The sequence below is a fragment of the Schistocerca cancellata genome, chromosome 2, assembly GCF_023864275.1.
Source record: "Schistocerca cancellata isolate TAMUIC-IGC-003103 chromosome 2, iqSchCanc2.1, whole genome shotgun sequence".
NCBI lineage: Eukaryota > Metazoa > Arthropoda > Insecta > Orthoptera > Acrididae > Schistocerca > Schistocerca cancellata.
The window spans coordinates 773,760,309-773,783,090 of record NC_064627.1 but is presented as its reverse complement, the minus strand read 5'-3'; the positions used below and the strand labels follow the sequence as shown (position 1 = coordinate 773,783,090).

Here is a 22,782-nt window from a genome sequence, read left to right as displayed (position 1 = left end):
CATTTGAAACAGAAAATTTACAATCAGATTTATTGAAAAGTACTATCTTCACACCAGTGGAGGCAAGAGTAAATTAATACGAGAACTGACAGACTATGGGTCTAGTATTTCACGCTTGCAGGCTTCCGCGCAGAATATTATGATAAACAGATAAGAAATTGAAGCGGTACTGAGCGAGCCAACATTGTTCCTGTGACTAAGACACGAGCGATTTCTCCCCCATACTTGCTCTATCAGAGCCTGGACTCACACTATAATAATCTCCTCGACGACGGGAGAATCTTCTTACCTTTTTTTTTATTTCTACTGGACGAAGATTAGTTCCACTTAGGTAAAAGTAAACATTCAAGAGCACTCGGAACTTTCACTAGAAAATTACAAGTGAAACTCAAGTTTACAGATGTGATTTGCACTACAGGCTCAGAGTAAAAAGAGTTTTTTAAATTGCGACCGACTGCCTACTTGATAAAGAGTTTAGATTAATGTCTAAGAGATTAATAGTGAATCAATGATGAACTGTCAAGATGAACAAAAAAATATCTAAATATCGTTATTTGGGAAGATATTTTACGAAGACTGAGAAAGGTCTGTGAGTTTGAAATACAGCAAGCCTTTCTTTTGACGATATGAACATAAACGACTCAGATGTTTCTATTTATTAGACCAGTTTTCTACTTGGATATTAAATACACAATTATTACTCGTTGCCGAGAAGACAGAAAACGCATTAACTGTTGAACCGCAACAGTCCCTCGTGGCAATAATAGTTCGAGTACAGTATGAGACTTACGAATACATTAAATAATACAACGAGCAGGAAAATCAAAATCAAGGATAAAATTCGTGTCGAATTTGCACATAGGCAACACATCCCTTAGTAAGACATAATGCCTCTGTATTGACAAGTTTTACGACCAGTATGGTAAAAAAAGAAAAAATATATTTTAGCAATTACATGCAGAATCGTTATTATAAATAAAGTATTAATATCATTCAGTGTGCACTATGCACTGTGCTCTTATGCATGCACTGATATGAACGATGAAACACGAACAGCAAAGGTGAAAATGAATTCTGCTCTAGGGCAATAATTTTCTGACGGCCAACTGACCGTTGGCAGTAAGTAGGGGAGTGGGAGGGAGCGAGAGGGAGGCTTGTACGCACACCTCTTCATCTCTCGCATGCGGTATTCCGAGCTACCTGCTGTAAAGCTGTCTTCCGAAATAAGGTTGTTATCACGGTATCTATTCGTCATTGTACGTCCTTGTCTCTCCTGATGTAGTGTACATGTGATATAGCGCATATTATTACAGAATGTCATGAAAATCAATTCCGTATGTAACACACGCTAGCGCGTATCTTTGTAGAATGTCATATGTATCTTCTCCACCCAAAGTAACTATATGGAAAAGCAACACAATACGTGTAATAAGCAAATATTTCTTTTAATTATCAGGGGGACATTAACTAACATCGCCTGTCTTGTAACGTAATTCTTACGAACATATGTACTGCAGTACGTGTTTCGTAGATAGCGACCCACTTTCTCTCCCCAAGATCTGTTCAAAAGCGCATCACCTTACACCATTCACGTACATACGACGCTGTTAAGAGCTTAACCGGAAATTGACACTTTCCTGCACTAGCACGCAGTGCAGGTAACGGGGGTAATGTTACTCGTCCACTTGTTGGGGTTGACTAGAAAGAAATGGAAATACTAGGAGAATGCATACCGGTCATCAAGTCGACGACAATAAAAGGAAAGTAATGACGATGCCGTTTTGAATCAAGGACTACCTTTACTATGCATAATATATAGTTTAAAAGCACTACAGCACTGAACTACAAGCACCTTTGCTGTTGCTGTTACTGTTCTGCTTACACCCTCCACCGATGAGCGAATTTCTACCTTCTCTTCTTTGGTAAATATGGGACTCACACAAACTTTCTCCAGAAGACGCCTAACTGAACAAGAGCGCTCACATTCCGTGAGTTTCCGTTTTTTTTACTGGTAACTCTAGCAAATGACGAGTTATTTTACCCCAGATACCTACACTGTGTGATAGTACGGAAGAGCGTTAATTTTATATGAGTTGTTTATAACTTCATGTGTACTGTGCCAGTACAGGTGGATCAAAGTCAGTTTCGTGCTGCGTTTTCAATACTGTCATGTTCACTGAGATTCGTCTTGGAACAGGTCTTGGGGAGGGGGTGTGGATTACCGTATAAAAATAGGTGGTGCTGTTTATGAAAGATCCTACAACTCAAATCTTTGTAGCGAACGAAGTTACAAGAAAACTAGTCATGCTAGTTAATGTCCGCCTAGTAGCTAAAGAACATTTTCTTGATACATTTTCTATTTTCCTCCTGGAATAAAGTTTTTGGATGGGACAAAATATGTGGCTCTGTAGAAAAAGTTTATAAAAAAGAGTTGAGAAAAGAAAGGAACGGAAACTCACAACTACAGAAAAGATAGGTGTACTAGGATGTCCAAAAAGGAGAATCTTCTCACTGGATAGAGCAGTGCCACAATGGGATCTGTGGAGGACAACACGAGTAATGCTATGTGAAAATGTGCTGATATGTACGTATGAAGAAACAAAAATAAATAAATTAATTAACTGAAGATGACCGACATGAAAACAAGCGAAAGAATGATCACAGTTTAAAATATAATACACAATATGTGAAAATGTTGTGTCTCGGCTCATGTTTGGTACTTTAACCATGCTACGGAGTTCTACACAAATAATAAATGTCAAACACATTATATAGCAATATTACAGTGAAGATTGTATTCCTAGGATGGACTGAATTGAGTCAGGCAGAAACACAGATGAGAACGAAATGAAAAAATATCACTACAATACATTTTTTTAGTAACGTACGTTAAACCTGAAGGGAATGACCTAACAGACAAAATAAATACGTCTTTGAGCAAAAAGAATTTTAGATACATCATCAAACAATGTAGATATTTGTAGTAAGATAATTAGCCATCTAAATTTAGTTTTTTATTTTGAATTAGTTGCTTTTAGAAGAAATGGGCAGTCGCTGATCTCGGTCCTGTACCTCTGTACACAACATTGTGCTATTATGAGTTTGCTGGTGAACTGTATTCTGTAGTGGCATTTCGAACAGAACTGTAGTTGCTCCTTCTCATCTCCTGCTACATATAACTTCTGGCGTTGCACCAGACGACTAGTATCTTTCATGGTACTTCAAAAAATGATATGACTACACCTATATGAAATACAGTTTAGTAGTTCTGCACACCAAGACGAGACAGGCATTTAATTAATACACAAGCTTAGTAATTGTTTTTGTAAAAGAATTAATAAGCTAAGAGTTTTAGGGCAAATTTTTTATCGCAAGACCCATATAAATAACCTATATCAAGACTATTGACATATTCATATCTCCTCACTGCCTTAGGAATTATGTTTGTAAGCTGAAAATAAAAACAGCCTTCATGAGAAGTGCTGTCATCAACAAACTGGTATCACGTTCGACGTCGTATATTAATGAACTCAACGGCTTCTATCGGTATTATAACGCGCCATTAAGTTCAGCACTCGCTGTGCAATCTGAAGTTTTATGACACAGAAACAAAAAATCAAGTGTTGTACAACTAATAAAGTGATAAATTCTTAGCAAGAAAAGTTGTCTCTGTATCGCCAAATCTGTTCTATAAGGCGCTTACTCTTCGTAAATAGTTATTTCTATAAAAGTTTACCGCCATTGTAAATACTGATTCAGGTAGCTAACCGCGACCGACCTACATTCTCGTCTAAAAAGATTAGCACTCTTACACGCTACCAGTGTGCGACAGACATTTTCTACAATGTAAACTTACCAGAATATTTCAGAGGAAAACCTCCCGTTCTAAAGGAACTAAGAATTCAATGAATCACATGACGAACGATATGCGAAACGGTTCCGCGTGTATTCATTTGTTACGTCACTGCCAGGAAAGTCTTTGCACTGCGAGTAATGCAGCGATAATCTCTGGAGGACAGATCATAGAGTAGATGTATCTTTGTATTAAGCATTCAGATGCACAGAACAGGATTTTGATAACTGGGTGGTTACGACATCTGGTTTAGCGAAGAAGCATTACAGATTTTAAATGAGATTAAAATGTCATTAAAAAATACTGTGGATTTTATACAAGCATCTTAAAAATTTCCTTTCGATATCTGGAATTAACTACCTTAAACCTTTGTACAACAAAATGCATCAGCATTTTCCCTGTTTCAGACAAGTGTCACACCTGAGATACTAATAGCTTTCGCTACGGAGGCGGAAGGGACAGCCATCCCCATTTCTTATGTTTTGTGCTGCGGTTGATCATGTTGCCGCGTCTATGTTCGCATAAACTATGCTGCGGCTGCATTGCTTCATGTAGCATGACAATGCCATTCAAAGTGTACTGAAATACATCATTTCGCGCCGGACGTAGTGGCCGAACGGTTCTAGGCGCTACAGTCTGGACCTGCGCGACAGCTACGGTCGCAGGTTCGACTCCTGCCTCGGGCATGGATGTGTGTGATGTCCTTAGGTTAGTTAGGTTTAAGTAGTTATAAGTTCTAGGGGACTGATGACCACAGATGTTAAGTCCCATAGTGCTCAGAGCCATTTGAACCATTTGAAACTGAAGTTGCCACTTTTTTGGAGGAAAAGTGGTACAAAATTCCCTTGAAAACAATGTTGTTGTTGTTGTGGTCTTCAGTTCAGAGACTGGTTTGATGCAGCTCTCCATGCTACTCTATCCTGTGCAAGCTTCTTCATCTCCCCAGTATCTACTGCAGCCTACATCCTTCTGAATCTGCTTAGTGTATTCATCTCTTGGTCTCCCTCTACGATTTTTACCCTCCACGCTGCCCTCCAATACTAAATTGGTGATCCCTTGATGCCTCAGAATATGCACTACCAACCGATCCCTTCTTCTAGTCAAGTTGTGACACACATTTCTCTTCTCTCCAATTCTATTCAATACCTCCTCATTAGTTATGTGATCTACCCATCTAATCTTCAGCATTCTTCTGTAGCACCACATTTCGAAAGCTTCTATTCTCTTCTTGTCTAAAATATTTATCGTCCACGTTTCACTTCCATACATGGCTACACTCCATTCAAATACTTTCAGAAACGACTTCCTGACACTTAAATCTATACTCGATGTTAACAAATTTCTCTTCTTCAGGAATCCTTTCCTCGCCATTGCTGGTCTACATTTTATACCCTCTCTACTTCGACCATCATCAGTTATTTTGCTCCCCAAATAGCGAAACTCCTTTACTACTTTAAGTGTCAAAATTTTTCTTTAGTTTCCTTTACTGCTTGCTCAATATACAGATTGAATAACATCGGGGAGAGGCTACAACCCTGTCTCACTCCCTTCCCAACCACTGCTTCCCTTTCATGCCCCTCGATTCTTACAACTGCCATCTGGTTTCTGTACAAATTGTAAACAGCATTTCTCTCCCTGCATTTTACCCCTGCCACCTTTAGAATTTGAAAGAGAGTATTCCGGTCAACAATGAAAACAATGCAGAACCTTTATTCATCCGAGCCGAAATCGTTGGTAGCTATCTTGATTGTCAACGGTTTGCTTACACCGTATTAGTCACGGTAATGAGTTGTGTTTGTGGTGTGTCAGTATTTTGTCTACCTCCTGTACAAATCAGAACAAATGAGAGTGAGCTTAACGAACTGTGTTCGAGTTACATTCTCACACAATCAAAATTCGGCAGGTTCCCTATCCGCTTCATTTGTAATGCACTCTGCGTGAGGTTTAGGCACACGGTCCACATGTCAGCAATGGTTTGCTATCGTACCAGTAGGAATAGGATACTGGTGATCACACATTTTTTAAACTACTAGGATGCTGTAATGGTACTTGAATTACGTAACCATTACGGCACCTCACCTCAACCTTTCGATACCGGCAGTATTCTACTGTGTTTCTGTAAAATAGTTAACATATTTCTGTGACAACATTCAGATTTGATTTCATTAATGTAGTGGTACTTCGATACATCGATATGTATATGTTGCAATGATATTATTCTTATGGTATTCTTTCTCTTGTCACTATGATCTTTGGCGTACTTGTAACTCTGATTTTTGGGCGCGTAAGCGCTTATTACAGAGTCAAGCTTTGGTCGTCATGTTAAAAAGACGCAAATTGTAGTCAGTTTACGAAATGTGAACTTTAACAGTGAGGAAGATATTTTCAAGTATGTTCTGTATTGTGGAGTGATGTTTCGGAACGAGTTACGTGATATTGCAACAAAAGTAATAAAAAAGAAGTGTAATTTAAATTCGAAGTGCTGATTACTTTTTTACATCACCATTGTCCTAACTTGCAAAAGTTTAATCTTCAAGAATGGTTTATGAAACACATCTATAAAACTTTTGAAATGGTTCAAATGGCTCTGAGCACTATGGGACTTAACAGCTGTGGTCATCAGTCCCCTAGAACTTAGAACTACTTAAACCTAACTAACCTAAGGACATCACACACATCCATGCCCGAGGCAGGAGTAACTTTTGAATATCGCAGACTAACACCTAGGCCTCTTTGCATCCGAGCTTGGAATCATCACTACCTAGATTTTCGACGATTGAGCCATGAGTTCACAACGAGACGAGCGTGGGAAACACGAAAAGATGAGTGTGTAGTTTATCCATTATTTCAAGAAATGACTTCATTAACTGTGCTCTAATGACACCTGCCACATAATATAACTTTGTTGCCCGAAAATGCAATATTTAGCAGCGTGAACAACACTACAATCATAATTAATTTTTGACCTTTGTTTTGATAGGGTTGTTAGAATGCATACAGAGTATAATTTTTTTGTTTGTTTCGTGTATATATTTTAGTAGTCCGATTTTTCCATCACACTCATCAAACCATTCTCGCAAATATGGCTTCTGCAATTTGGTTGAAAACTGTAGTGTGTAACTTGGGCAGCGTGTCGCAGGTGTCCCTGTGGTCCAGCGCCTTGCAGTGCACAGCGTCCGGCGCTCTGGTTGCCGATGTCACAAGACCTGGCATGGGGTGTGGTGGGGGCGGGCGCGAATTCGCACAAGTGTGGCCGGCCATCGCCCACACCCGCGCCCGAGCGGCACACGTTGCGAAAACGCCGGCACACCACGCCCGGCCGCGGGTATATAACAGGTGGCTGCCCAGCCAAACGCCAGTTCTCCGCTCCACCCGGCAACCAGCTCATCGACATGGCCTGCAAGGTGAGTTAACGACGGCTACTTTCGGTACTAGAGTATTCACATCGTAGCCTGCGTAGGTATTGGTGAGAATATTTCAAAATGTTCAATTAAAGTCACTTTTGTTGGCTTTTTTCCATAATGCCGTACTTACAAAAAGAAAAAAGAAAAAAAAGAGACACTGGATTGTAGAAGGCTAAGTAATGTCTCTGATGTTTGACTGAGCAGTTTCCTTGTGTCTATAGTTATACTTATTTTTAAGAACCTAACACAGCTACAGTAGTTACCACCTCATATCGTGTTTTAATAGTCTGAAAAAGAATCTAGATATGGTTCAAGACGAGCAGGGGTAGGGGCAGTTCGAACACACACACACACACACACACACATACGTACAAACGCACACACTTCCTCATATGAAGAGAGACAGAATTTGTTGTGGAACTGCTCTGTCGCCAGACAGATCTCGGTGCGTTACAGGGCGAGGTATTTCATTTTAACGTGAAAAAAAATTAATATTTAACGACCTATTGACGGATACTCGGTGTGGCTGGAGCAGTACCGCAGCTGGGCAAGGTAGACAGCAAATACTAAACAAGTAGGTAGTAGGAACAATGTGAGAGAATCGAAGATTACAGAAACATCGAACAAGAGGGTGCTGATGGGACAAATGTTATGGAAACCAAGTTGTGCAGGAATTAAGTTACTGGAGGGATGAAATGTAGGGAAAATTGTAGGGACGCCGAATGATTTATAACACTATTATACAGGGTGGTCAGAAACAGTCTGAAAAGCTTGTAATGGTGTTGTAGAGTAGGTTGTGCTGAGAAATAATTGTTAAAAATAATCGGCACATTGCGCCGTTTCCGAGTTCATTAACATTGAAGTTAGCCAATTACGCCATTTCTTGCGCTAATTCAAAGAGTCCGCCAGATACAATGAGTGTCAGTTGTTCTCATAGCGTAGATGATGACGCACGAGACAGTTCATCCTTTGGCTCGGGTTCGATCCTTACTACCGTCACATGTTCATCTTTTGCAACGCTCTCTTGTTCGGTTTTCTGAAACCTGACGAAGAACAAGTTTGGTGACTGTCTCTGCTGGGCCACTTGAAACTGCTCGCGAACCACCTGACTGGCTAACTTCAATGATAATTAACTCGGCTATGGCGCAAAGTGTCGAATTTTTTCTCAACTATTATTTCTCAGCACAACCTGTACTGCAATGCCCCTACAAATTTTTCAGGCTGTTTCTGAGCACCCTGCAAGTTACCGAAGATTATATTTGCTGAGATGGGAAGATTTATACATGCTGGGAAGAGATAGAGAACGGTACAAAAGCTGCAAAAAATACTATGGTAGGCGATAGAAAAAAGGGTGAGAACATGCTGACCATGATAAAGTAGACACACCCGCATAGTTTAGTGTAACTGGAGATATCTCAAACTGGGAAGGGTAGGGTTTGGTTTAAATTATGCTTTCATGAAAGCAAAGGCTGTCTTTGAACCACTGTAGCCTCTTAATAAGATTAAGATGTAATGTGCAGTCGCGACTGCGTCGTTAGAGACAAAGTACAAGCTCAGATAGAGAAAAGATGGGGAAGAACCGTTCTGACGTTTGCTTCAAGCGATTTGGAGAAGCCACGGAGAACGTAAGTCTGAATGGCTAATCGAGAATTAAAAAAGCTGTCCTTCCAACTGTGAGTGCATTGTGATAGCACTGCCCCAAATAGCTCGGTTTTGTCGTTTCTCCACTAGTATCTGAACTACATCTTAGTATCCAAAAACAGCGGAAAGCAAATGAATCGGTAATTAAAGAAAATAGGATGTGCTATAGGATTAAAACATCTTTAGGGGAGCCAATTTTTTAAGAGAACTGCTGTTTTCAGCAGCATTAATGGAAGGAGGTCATACTAGCAATGAAAGTAATAATTTCAAACTGTACATCACATTTAGTGGGTTGACCCTATCCATGTAGGTAGCTAGTATGTCTGATAGATTCTTCCACCATGTAACACACATTCTCAAGACGTAAGCACGACACTGGAATATGTTGCAGCTGATCGTCCTCGCCGCCCTCGTGGCTGTGGCCCGCGCCGGCTACCTGGGCGCCCCCGCCGTCTACGCCCCCGGCGCCCCCATCGCCGCCCGCGCTTACGCCGCCCCCGTGGCCTACGCCGCCCCCGCCCTGCGTGCCGCCCCCGTTGCCGCCGCTGTCCCCGCCGCCGTGGCCGCCGAGTACGACCCCCACCCCCAGTACAGCTACGCCTACGACGTCCAGGACGCCCTCACCGGTGACTCCAAGACCCAGCACGAGAGCCGCGACGGAGACGTCGTCCAGGGCAGCTACAGCCTGGTGGAGCCCGACGGCTCCATCCGCACCGTCGACTACACCGCCGACCCCGTCAACGGCTTCAACGCCGTCGTGCACAAGGAGGCCGGCGCCCACCCCGCCCCCGTCGTCGCCAAGGTGGCCGCCCCCGTCGCCTACGCCGCCCCCGCCTACGGCAAGGCTATCCTGGGCTAAACTGCAATAGGAGTTCAACCGAAGATGACTCAGAGAGGACAGAATCTGTCCTAGCCCACTGTCTGAATTTTACAACTGGCACTCGAAAACTGTGGCTACAGACAAAACCTGTATACACAGCTTTCGTTCGAGCTATCTAGCAAAGAGGCCTGCACATAATTTGAACTCGGCTTCTTCGCAATATCAGTTCGTTTATGTCCAGTTGTTGATCCTGTTTGCACATTCCTCCTCCACTCCTTATTCCATCAGTTTCGTCGACAACATCAGTTGTTACCTTCCACATACCTAGCCACTATTTATTGCATTCAAATACATTTTGTACAGAATATTTACGCACGACGAATAAATTTTGTTGAAAAAAAAAGAAAAAGGCATGTTTTTCTTTGTTCCACTAAATTTAGACCTAAAGTCCTAATGGATCTGTTTATTATTCCAAAATTAATTTTGCAGCGTCTAGCATGCCGTCGTTGAAGAAAGAGTGCCATGTAACTAACGTTTGTGCCTGCTGTTACTGGAAGTATGACAAATTTTCAATTTCTCACAATGAAAATGAAACTGAAAGAATGCCACGTAAGTCAAACAAGGTAAAAAGGTTGATATCGCCACCCAGTTCGACCTGTGTCTTTTTCAACTTGTCCCTGAAATCTTTATCCACTGTGTCGACTCTGATGTTAACCTGGCCAATCTCCTCAGAAATTTTGCTTACATATGCCCTTATAGCTTCTAATTTTGAATGGATCATCCCTCCCATATTTGATTTCATTGGCTTCGCCTCAGCTTTTACTGTTTCAGCTACACTTGTCTCAACTGAATCTATCTCTGTTTATAGTGTACCCAATATCCCCATTTTACAGTTCAAATTTTTCAGAATTTCCTTTAACAATACCATTGAATCATCCGCAATTACATCTCCCCTTCTCTCATTTCGAACTATCAGCCCCACTAACATCGTCCCTGTCAAGGTCTCTATCACAACCCACAGAATTTGGACTACCTGGCCAACTGACGTTATCTGAACCACACGTGCTGGGTGACAGCTTGATAGCTGGAATCTCCATTACTGACAGTAATCCTGCTGGTTCGCAGATATTAAGGCTATCGGCGGCAGCACTTATCTTGTCGGTCATGCTGATTGCTTCTTCTGTAGTGTTGCTGCCGAGGTCTCGATTCTGATGAGCTCGAAGTCGCTGCCGGTGGCCCTTGTTGCCGTGGCCGCCACTGCCGCTATGCCGCCGTCGAGGTATCCGATGCTGCTTGCCGCTGCACACTCACACTCAACACGCCTCTGTATAGCCTCTTCTTTCTTGAAGTTCCGCTACAAACTTCTCCATACCTAACTTTCGCCACCAATTCTCACACATGCAAGTGCTGCAAAATCTTGTGCTCAGATGCTCACGCAAACAGCCTATTATGCAATAGATTGAAACCTGGATCACAGAATATTGTAACGATTTATAATTTCAACCGCAGTTTTAAAGGGATTAGGCCCATATCCCCGACGAGCCCCCAAAAGAGCCTGTATATAACAGTTACTACTGAGTATTTGGTCTTTACGCGTACTTTAGGTACTTTGGCTATGTTTAGAGAAAACAGCTCCATGTAAGACGGTCGAGCCACGAACGTCTGCTTTCATACCTCACAACTAATTCGCCGCAACAATAACCTGTAGCTGTTATCCTGCAGTCAAACAGTCTTTGCATTGGCTAGAATTGCGAAATAATACAATACACGTATGTCCCACACTAACTTCTGCAATTATTTCACCCAGTGTTGCTTGGTTGTTAGCTCTGACAACTCTACGCAAACGGCCTGCTCTAGTTCGTTAAGTAAATGCTGTCGACCATTGCACTGTCCGTGGTAATTTAAGGTATTAAATTTGGTATTCTCGACACACTCTTAACACTGTGGATCTCGGAATATCTAATTCCCTAACAATTCCCGAAAAGGACTGTCCCATGTGTTTAACTCCAACTACCACTCCACGTTCAAAGTCCTTTAATTACCTCCGCGTGGCCATAATCACGTCGGAAACCTTTTCACATGAATCACCTAAGCCCAAGCGACAGCTCCGCCAAAGCCCTGCCCTTTTGTACCTTGTGTACGTGACACAAGCGCCATCTGTATATGTTTACATCGCTATCCCATGACTTTGTCACCCTAGTGTACAACGCATAAATTTCCTTTACTGAGTTTGAGGTCTTGTAGTGCGGAGTAGTGGGGACCAATACGGTTAAGCTTAGCAGAGGTCATCGTGTCCGGGTACGTACCGTTTCCCCGTTACGCGCAACGTACAACAACAAACGCGGCGCTCTGACTCCTGGTAAATATTGTCTGGAACCACTCACAAGTAGGGCCTGATGTGACGACCACAGACGTCAGGGTAGATACGGAACATCCGTACCATGTTCCGGCATACACGGTCACTAATCCCTGGTCCTCCAGCACCCGCCACAGCCATAACCCGCGCCAATAAGTTTTTCTCAGATGCCGCAGGAGTCTCGTAAAACAAGGATTTCATGTGACCATAGCGGGTTCATGTCTGGAGAACGTGCACGCCAAGCAGCAGGGGTACCATGACCTATCCACTGTTGCCGAAACTGTTGATCCAGGTTATCACATGGACAGCACAAAAAATGAGGTGGTGCGCCATCGTGCTGGAACGACAAGTTCTGACACACGAAAAATGGCACATCTTCCAAGAGGTCACGCAGTACACCATCAGGGTATCACAAGTACGTGGCACACCTGAATGTGGTGTCCATTCACACGTCCATCCAGCAACCCTGCCAAAATATTCAGACCGTATCGGCCCTGAAATCTATAGGAGGGGAGAAGCATGCGAGTTTTCATCAGTCCACACACATGATTGTTGGGGGAATTGAGAACGCCTTTCCTGATGAACTTTGCTCTGTGCGGGAGAAGGATTTTGCGTGTAGCGGGAAAGCGATAAATTCCGAACATGAGCTCCTATGCGGGACTTAGCCGTCTTGGTCCCCACTACAAGTCTTCAACATCTGTAAAGGAAATTTAGTCACACCTCGTATATTCAGAAATTCTACGTAACACCATTGAAACTTCCCCTTAGAACTATTTATTCACGACTGTGCTTAAACTGACAGACTATAATTTTTGCGCAACGCAATCTGACTATCAAAAAATCCCTGCAAAAGAATGGCCCTGAGTAACATTAAACTATACCTTTCAGAAATCACTTACCTCACAAAAATCTTCGTTACTCGAACTACTGCAATACAGCGAGCGCCACTACTGCCAGCTAAATAAAAGATTCAAACTACGGAAGGCACTAACTACTGATAGAGATAGTTAGCAAATGAAAGATATTAATAGAGAACAAACAATGTATTTACCTTACTATTCATAATTGACATCCAGTCTTACAGATTATCAAACCTCCGCCATCTCTCTCCCCACATCCACCACTGCTGGCGGCTCACCTCCAACTGAGCAACGCTACGCGCTGTTAACATATAGCTGCCCCTCTACAATGGCAGACAACAATGCAAACTAGCCACAGACTGCACACAGCACAGCCAGTGATTTTCATATAGAGCGCTACGTAACTTTGCCAATAAGAAAATATAAACAGCCTACTTACATAGCCCCCATGCTCCCCACAAAAAATTTTACAAATGTTTTTGGCCAGTGGTCAATAATGATTTGATAAAATTTTTCATAATTACACTGACAAAGATATCCAATGCACACACTTATTGATACAATGTTGGTCAAAAGCTAAAATTCTCTCACAGTCCATAAAGACAGTCCTGATCATTCATCATAAGAGTAAACCTGCAATTTGTTTTCTCAAAGTCTGAGCAGTAAAAGACAATAGACACGGAAGTAGTGGATTTCCATGCAGTCGTGAAGAAGTAGTGTTGTCCTTCCAACGGAAAGACTGTGCTAACTCTTGACATGCAGACATGCAGACAGGCCACAACAGAGCAAACCCACAGCAGAGTCATTCGACGTTTTGAAGAAGATTGGTAGGTAGGTCATCACAGAGTAGACCCACTGTAGTCCTGGTAGAGATTACGGTATTGGTGGGCCACCAGAGGTGCACACCCACTGCAGTCCTTGTAGAAATAATGGTGCTGGTGGGTCATCATCAAAGATGCAGAGCCACTGTAGTCCTTGTGGAGATGGCCAGCAGCCATCTGTTGTGACTGTGCAGGTGCACAATCACCATTGAAGAGTCTTGCAGATAATATAGCAAGTCCATAACCACCACTTGTGCACTCACAAAGTTTTTTGGAATTGTCCTTAAAACCAGCAATGCTGTTATCCAGTCCCTTGCTGAATTATTAACACACGTGCAAACACTATCAGTCCCTACTTCTCACATATTGTCCATATACTATGACCAACAGAAACGTGTGCAGTGAAATGTAACTTACAAGTTACTTAATTTGATTAACTGGCGTCAATTACAATTATATAACATAAGAATACAATTACAAAGATACAAAATACATCATTAAAAACATAACAATACAGATAACATTTGTAGTACAGGCTTTACAACAGAATAGAAATAAACATATACATCAGTGTTACAGGAATTATGACATGAGTACATACATAAAAAGTCAGAATAACTTGCGAAACATCAACTTCACACATGAGCATTAAAACAGAATAAATAATGTCTAAACATCTTTACAAAGTAAATAACAGAGTATTAGAAAAAGTCTACAACATAGCTCTCATCAGCTAAACACATAAAGACAGGAAAAACACAAATACACAAGGGTACACAAACATATAGCGGAATAACACAAAAGGAAAGGACAGGGTTTGTTTTACTGCAGTATTTTGCATGGAGATGTCCCTTCGTTCATCATTATTCCCAAAAGTCCTATTTATACCTCCTTCCTGTATTCTATTCATATTTCTTTCAAACTAATTATTTCTGATTGTACAATACTCATTGAGGCCCAAATCTTTTTCATATAACTTTGCAATGCATTCTTTACCTATTCTCCATAGTCAGTTTTTTATATAGTCTACCCCCTCTTAAGCTAACTTAAATCTACTGAGCTCAGATATATATACCAAGGGACGAGGCAATGCAGCATCACATAACACAGTTAATATAAACAGCAATGAAAAAAAACGCAGATTTGCGAAGCAAGCAGCATTAAGAAATTAGCAAAAGTCAAATTCAATAACACTATGCCTGGCAAACAGCAGCAACTTATACCTAAACATGACATAGCTCAAGCAGAAAAAATATTACAGTAAAAACAACAATGCAGACAAGGGAAATGTCTATTCACATCTTAATGTCTATGTAATTAAAGTGGCGCACCATAACAACTGATTGTAAAAAAATATTACCATGTACTTGAAAAGAAAATTATTTGTTACTGTTACTAGTTCCTTCTTATTGTTCTTTCCTTTCCAAGTGCTCCTTTTTTAAAGAATGTGGATCATAAAATAATTATTTAATAGATCTGTTGACAGAAAGAGTTCACATTAGCAAATGCATCTAAGTTTATTTTATAAAACTAATGCTGCAACACAGCTGGAAACCAGATATTAAATGAAATAAACAACTATGAAAAGCAAAGCATAAAAATATCAATCAATAGTCATGTGGCATTTCGTAAGTCAGTAGCACTCAACTCTCGGAGAAAGACACTTGTCATAATCAGGTGTGCAGATGTACGAATATTTCCCATCAATTCATAAGCATTTCAATAATTAGCACAAAGTGCGAGTAATCATATGTTTTTAAGTAACGAGGGTGTCGCATTAGCGATGAAAGGCACACCCTAATGGCTTGTTCTCCAGGTGTTTGACACAGCTGTGTGCCCACAACGCATTACAAAAATCATATGTTTTCAAGTAACGAGCGTGTCGCATTAGCGATGAAAGGCACACCCTAATGGCTTGTTCTCCAGGTGTTTGACACAGCTGTGTCCCGACGACGCACGTGCAGGTGGTCACTTAACTTTCTTACGGAAATATTTACCGCTACAGTGACAGTCTTCACAGGTCAAGAATTTGCGTTACAAATCTGTAGAAACCAAATCTTATGAATATAACAGTGTCCAAAAAATTTTCGCCGGCATTGTGATACATTCACGCATTTACACACACATTTCATAACTCTTAAAGTACGATTCTCGGTTTCCAACATCCTTTTTCACAAGTCAAGAGTCCCTAACTTCTATTCATGATTCCTTACCTAATTCGTCGACACTTTTTCCATATTTCATCATAACAGATACATAGCATAATCAAATAACTCATATAGCATCAGCTTATGGATCATAAACTTACCGCAACAGCATAATACATATCGTCGTCGTAATAATAACATCATAACACCTCAGTCAAATCTCAAAAACGTCGTAGCTTTCTGCAATAATTTCAAAACCTAAAGAAAATGCTCTACTCATGTCAATAGTGTCATCTACCTCAAACGTACTTTAAAAAATCATGATCTCATACCAAATACATCATTCAAAGCTCTCATAGTATCACAATGGTTCCGAAAAAATTAAACAGTTCACAAAGTACAGACAAAATACAATTTCTTAAGTGTGAAGTTATCCAACGGTGTAATCACGTAAACATCTGTCACTGACGTAGTAAAAAGGTTTGTCTCTCTCAGTTAAATGATCAGATAGCTGTGTAATTTATGTGTGAGAGCAAAATGGTACCGATGTGTTGAATTGTATAAGCAAATACCATATTAGCTAGGGCTCCTTGTGCTTGCCAAACACATGGTACACAAAGTAGGCGTGTACCCCCCTGAGGTTTATTGTAATTATACCCTCAGGTGTTACAGATTACCGCAATGGAATGAAATGTATCACGAAAAACATTCTTTGTAATTCAAAAATCTTTAAAAATAAATGTTTTAAGTACAAAATTAATCACTCAAATACGTGTCCTGTAGCGCTAAATGTGCGTCTTGCTGTAAGATAATCTCTGGGAAGTGTCGTAGTTATTGTCCTCCGAAAGCTAAGTTCTGCAGAAGTCAATGTACTTACCTCATGATACACAAAAGTGAAATGCTTTGCGTATAGATAACTTAGTTATTACGCTTATTGTTGTGATGAAGAAATTACTGTGCTGTAACGTATTGTTGTGCTACGGAAAAGGCTGTCTCCTTGTAGCAATAGCACAAAAGTCACCACTAAAACATGTTTCACTTTATAGAAGAATTAAAAAAAAACTGTGCAGATATAAAACAGATACACCACAAAAGCAACATTGTAAATTGTCACGCATTAGCAGCGTCGTGATAAAATCGTGTAGCTGTCACATAAACTAACCACTGTGTCATTTGGCATTTCACAGAAAGCACCTCAAATCCAGAATCCACTCTCAAGTAAACCAAAATGTTGCATGAAAATTTCATTAGCAGTGCTGGTATATGTTCTAAGTATGTAAGCCTAATAGTCGTTACGTAATCATGCAACTAACAAGCAAGAATGTACACACACAATAACACTGTGTCGTCTGTTCGCAATAACAATGCATTCGTAATTTCTGTTTAAATAAGTTCTCTTGGTTCTTGACTGGATGGTTAGTTAGCTTTAAAACATAGTTGCATGTTAACAGTTTCTCAGTGTGACAAATTGTACAAGTAGCGTGAAGTGAAAATTGCAAAGACTAAGTTAAAAAGCAGATTATCTGTCAATAAATGGTTTTACATGAGAAATGTGGTGTAAACCTTTACTCTTCCTAGTACGCAGAGTTTCAACTTCAACGCAATTATCATGTGGTATACGTCGGATTCTGTAAGGTCCATTGTAAACTAGAAAGAATTTGTGACTCAAGTGTTTCTTCTTGTGTGACAATGAATGAGCTTTAATGAGAACTTTCTGACCAATATATAATTGCTTTGCATTTGCTTTACCGTGTAGTTTTCTCCCTTTTGTCTGCTGCAGATTTTATATTTTTAAGAGCCAAATCAATTATGTCTTTGTGTCGAAGTTTACGTGTATTCGGGAAAGGTACAAGCTCTCTGATTCTGTTCGGAGGTTCTACATTCTTCAGTACAAGAGTATGTGGTAAAGCAGTGGAATCATGAGGCATTTCATTCAGCACATTTTGAAATAAGTGTAAATATCTGTCCCAATGCTGATGCTTTCTGTGACAATAAAGTCTGCAAAGCTTATTGATTTCTTTCATAATCCGTTCGGACGGGTTACAATGTGGTGAATACAATGAAATAAAAACAGGTTTGATTTTATGATTCCGAAGCATGCGTGACCAAACAGCAGATCTGAATTGCGGTCCGTTATCTGAAATGACTTTACTAACCTGTCCAACTTCACGTAAGAAATTTTTAACAAAGGCGTTGGATACAGACCGTCCAGTGGCTTTACGTAACGGAGTGAAAGAAACAAATTTTGAAGTAAGTTCAACAGCGACTAGAACGTACGAAAATCCATTCGATGTTCTGACAAGGGGTCCCAAAAGATCAACAGCAGCAAATTCTTTTAATTTAGAAGGAATAATTGGAAACAACGGAGCACGATGTGAGATAGTAGACGGTTTCGCCTTTTGACAAAGTTTACAAATAGACAAGACTCTTCGAATTCGCTTTTCCATATTGTTAAAGTAACAAGTCGTTCGAAGAATATGATAACATTTTCGTGGGCCAAAATGTGCATAGCTGAAATGAATGTACCAAATGAGCTTATTAACAAAATCGTCTGGAATGCAAAGTACCCATAGCTTGTCATCAACAGTGCAGCGTTTGAAGAGTATGTTGTTTCTAACCAGATAATAATGCCGAATCTGAGTGTGTGTCTTTTCATGCCATTTACTTTTGATATCTTTCCAAATCGGATCTTTATCTTGTTCATGAGCAATGTCCTTTAAAGATGTGGTGATGAAGTTTTCAAAGGCGACTTTCTCAATGTAAAGAATACTGAAATTTTTCTCGAGGTTGCCTTCTGTGTTACTTTTCTCAAGCCCAGCCGGTGCGCGTGACAGCGCGTCCGCAACAATGTTCTCCTTGCCGGGAATGTAGACTATTGTGAAGCGGAATTCTTGCAGAAACAATGCCCAACGTTTTAACCTGTCATGATTTAATTTTGAAGACATAAGAAATTGTAATGCACGATAATCACTGTATACTTTTACGTGCTTACCAGAAAGAAAGAAACGGAATTTGTTAAATGCCCAAACGATAGCTAAAGCTTCTAATTCAGTAACGGAATAATTTTTTTCAGATATTGTTAGCACTCGGCTAGCAAAAGCCATGGTTTTCTGAACAGTAGTGTCATTTTCTATGGCTTCTTGAAATAAGTGGGCACCAAGACCGACTTTAGAAGAATCCGTGCTAAGGCAGAAATCTTGTGACAGATCTGGATGAGCTAGTATTGGCGCGTGAAGTAACGCTTCTTTCAAAGAATTGAATTCCAACTGTGCTTGTTCGTCCCAGTTCCAAATAGTATTTTTTCCAGTGAGAGAACAAAGTTTTGGTGTAACTAGAATTTGCATATTCAGAAAACGACGGTAAAAATTTACGAGACCTAGAAAACTGCGGACTTGTCTTTTTGTGGATGGAACTGGAATGGCTCTGATTGCTTCTAACTTTTCAGGATCCGGCTGAATGCCTTCAGAAGAAATAATATGTCCCAAAAACTTCACCTTTGACCTACCGAATTCAGACTTTTCCAAGTTAACTGTAATTCCAGACTCTGCAAAAATACGTAACAAACTGTCGAGGATGCGGTTATGTTGTTCCCATGAAGCTTCTGCTATTAGAATATCGTCCACATATAAGGTGATGTGACGTTTTAAGAACTCAGGTAATATGGAATTTAACCCACGAATGAATGCTGCCGAAGAAATGTTCAAACCAAAAGGAAGTTTCCGAAACTGATAACAAACGCCGAAACAAAGGAAAGCTGTGTATTTTCTGCATTCTGGATGAAGTTCGATCTGATAAAAGCTGGATCTGAGATCAATGGAAGACAACACTTTTACACCATTAAAATTTTGAAGAAGTTCTTCCATCGTCTGCGGCCTGTCTGTTTCAGGAATAATGATAGTATTGATTTGTCTCGAATCTAAAACAAGCCTGATCGATCCATTTTTCTTCTCAACAACATGTAATGGGTTGTTGTATGAGCTTACTGCAGGCTCAATAATGCCCTCATTAAGCATAGATTGTATTTCTGTTCTAACACGGTCCCTATAATGTGCTGGAATTACGTATGGTCTAACACAAAATTTAGTATGCTCACGAACACGAAATTGGTATTGAAATCCCTTGATCGTTCCTGTTTTGTGAGTAAAAACTGTGGAATGTGCTTGTAAAATCTCAAAAAGGTCCTGCCTATCAGTTTCATTACAATTCTCAATTGTTTGAATTTTATTCTGAATTAACTCATTAATTTCAAACATGCCGTCGATATCATCCCTGTCAGTACTTGCAGAGTGATTGTTAGTGTCTAGTTCCGTAGAAAATTCCGAACTGTTCTCTAACAGAACGTAAAGCCGATTAATTTCCTCATCATGGTTTGAGAGCCAGTCTTCAAATTTCAAAGCTATTGACTTACCTTCTTTCTCTAAACTTATTTCAGCATCGTGAAAGCTTAAGATTGCTTTGTATTCATTCAAAAAGTCTACTCCCAGTATAATTTCCGTCGACAATAATGGAACAATAAGAAAGTTCATAGAGAAGCTGTGGCTTTGGCAAAAGAATTCTAAATTGGTTTGTTGGCGTACATCTACACTTTTTCCAAAGATTGCACCTTGTAATTTAATCTTACGTAACGGAAGTGTGGGGCAATCGTTCGATTTGTTGCATTTGCTAAAAGCTGTTTCACTAATTACTGAAATGGGACTGCCAGAGTCAAGTACTGCCGTAAATTTTACGTCATTTACAGTAATATGAATCACAGGATATGCAATGTTGTTATGTTTTACGTCGTGTTCCTGGAGTAAGATGTCCCTAATGTCTTCCATTTTTACGTAATTACTAGCTACGGCAGCTGCGTCGTCAGTTTCATAAGTACGTATTGTGGCTGCCAGTAAAGTGAGTCATTGCCTATTGTGTCTTTGTTGGCGCGCGTCGTTATTGGGATTTGGAGACCTAACTTCTACAAATTCATCGTGACGAGAGTGCTCTGCTCTGTTTAAATCTCGCCAGTTCAAAAATGGTTCAAATGGCTCTGAGCACTATGGGACTCAACTGCTGAGGTCATTAGTCCCCTAGAACTTAGAACTAATTAAACCTAACTAACCTAAGGACATCACAAACACCCATGCCCGAGGCAGGATTCGAACCTGCGACCGTAGTGGTCTTGTGGTTCCAGACTGCAGCGCCTTTAACCGCACGGCCACTTCGGCCGGCCTCTCGCCAGTTCTGATGCAATTCAGGTCTGTCATTATGATCATATCGTCTGTCGTCATGTCGGTAGATTCGATAGTTTCTTTCTTGTTGGTCACGTGGTGGAGAATTTCTCCCTGAATCGTAACTGCGCGCTGGACCGTTGCGTCTAAAGTTATTCTGTCTCCCTTGATAATAATTATTTTGGTTCCCATATTGTCTGTTTCTCTGATTGTCCCTGTGATAGTCATTACTGCGGAGAGGTGATCTTTCCCTGTAATTATGACTACTCTGCCAACGGTTGTCATACGGGTGGTGTCTATTTTGGTCACGATTTGTGTGGTGAGAATAGCCTTGTCGCGTCCAGTTATCGTTTCTGTCGTCACGGAATTGTGACGGATGTGACCTGTAGTGATTGTTTTCCTGCTTTCGCATCCCGTGACTGTCTGTGTCAATTTCTAATTCTTGTAACAGTCCCTGAAAAGCTTCAATGTCGTCTTTGCAACGTCCTGCCAAAATAATATGTCGTAAATGTTCAGGCAGTTTGATTAAGCAAATGCGGATGAGTTCTGAGGGGCTGTATGGGTTTGACAGGTACTGATTCTTGTGCAACATGTCTTCAAAATATTTGACAAGACTGGAAAATTCAGATTGTTCAAAGTGTTTCATCATCATGGTGCTATGTTTTACGCGGTCTTGTGTGGCTTGAGACCAATATGCTGAGAGGAAGGCATGGTAAAATTCTCCTTCACTGTGGCAATCGTGAATGACCGATCGCATTCTTACAGCTGGTTCATTCTCTAAGTAGCCACACATAAATTCTAACCTGTGCTCCAATGACCAGTTGGGAGGGAAACAATGAGAGAATTGATGGAGCCATGCTTGTGGATGAATGTCGTTGCCAGAATTCTTAAATGTTTTGAATTTACGTGTAGTAATGAACAGCTTATAGTCAAAATCATCGTGTCGGCGAGTAGCATGTCGGTCATTGTCACGTCGTGTCGGCGGTTCCATCTCAAAATTCGGTGCACATTGCCAATTTCTTTCATAATTACCGAAATGCCCTGTGCTATTATTTTGTGGCTTTTCCGTATTTCTAAGTTCCTCTTCCCGTGTTGGAGCGCGAGTATCCTCTGAAATATGTAATTCTTGTATTACCTGTGTCAGCTGATCTTGTACTTCCCGGATTTCTCTTTTGTACTGTGTATTGATTTGATTTTGATTTTGTTTGAATTTTCTAATTTGTTCATACTCTTCTGTGTCAGTGAAGGCTACGGGTCTTGTGTCATTCAGATCATCATCTACCTTTGTAGATAAGTTAGTGACCTGATCCGAAAGTTCGGCTACTTTCTCTGATAATGAACTGATTTCCCCCATGTGTCTTTCTACTGTGTCCTTTAAGTTTTCCTGAGTTTTTGCAAGTTGCGTAACCGAATCGGTAGATGCAACTGAGTCCATTTTAGCTTGCAAGGTCTCATGATTTTCATGAACAATAGTTTGCAGTTCTTTTATGGCTGCTTCATGATTCTGTAATGCATTTTCATGCCGCGAAAAAATAGGCTGAAAATGCTCACAAATTTGTGTTTTTACGTCATTACAGACTTTTTGACATTTCGATTCAATGTTATGTAACTCAGTAGTTAAATCTTCACGTGTTTGTTCAAGCGTGGTGTCTAACTTTTGAAGCTTTTGCTGTGTT

The 22,782-nt window shown here is 40.5% G+C and overlaps 2 protein-coding genes across 3 annotated transcripts in view; both read left to right on the top strand.

The window, feature by feature from the left end:
* Window positions 1–22,782, top strand: part of LOC126162616 (cuticle protein 21-like) — a 190,936-nt gene that overhangs the window by 132,786 nt on the left and 35,368 nt on the right. The gene's annotated exons all lie outside the window — the stretch shown is intronic.
* Window positions 7,232–10,108, top strand: LOC126162625 (cuticle protein 21-like). The gene is made up of 2 exons (XM_049919246.1): window positions 7,232–7,257; window positions 9,290–10,108. Exons 1-2 carry the CDS (start codon window positions 7,246–7,248, stop codon window positions 9,755–9,757), a joined length of 480 nt encoding a protein of 159 aa, XP_049775203.1. The 5' UTR covers window positions 7,232–7,245; the 3' UTR covers window positions 9,758–10,108.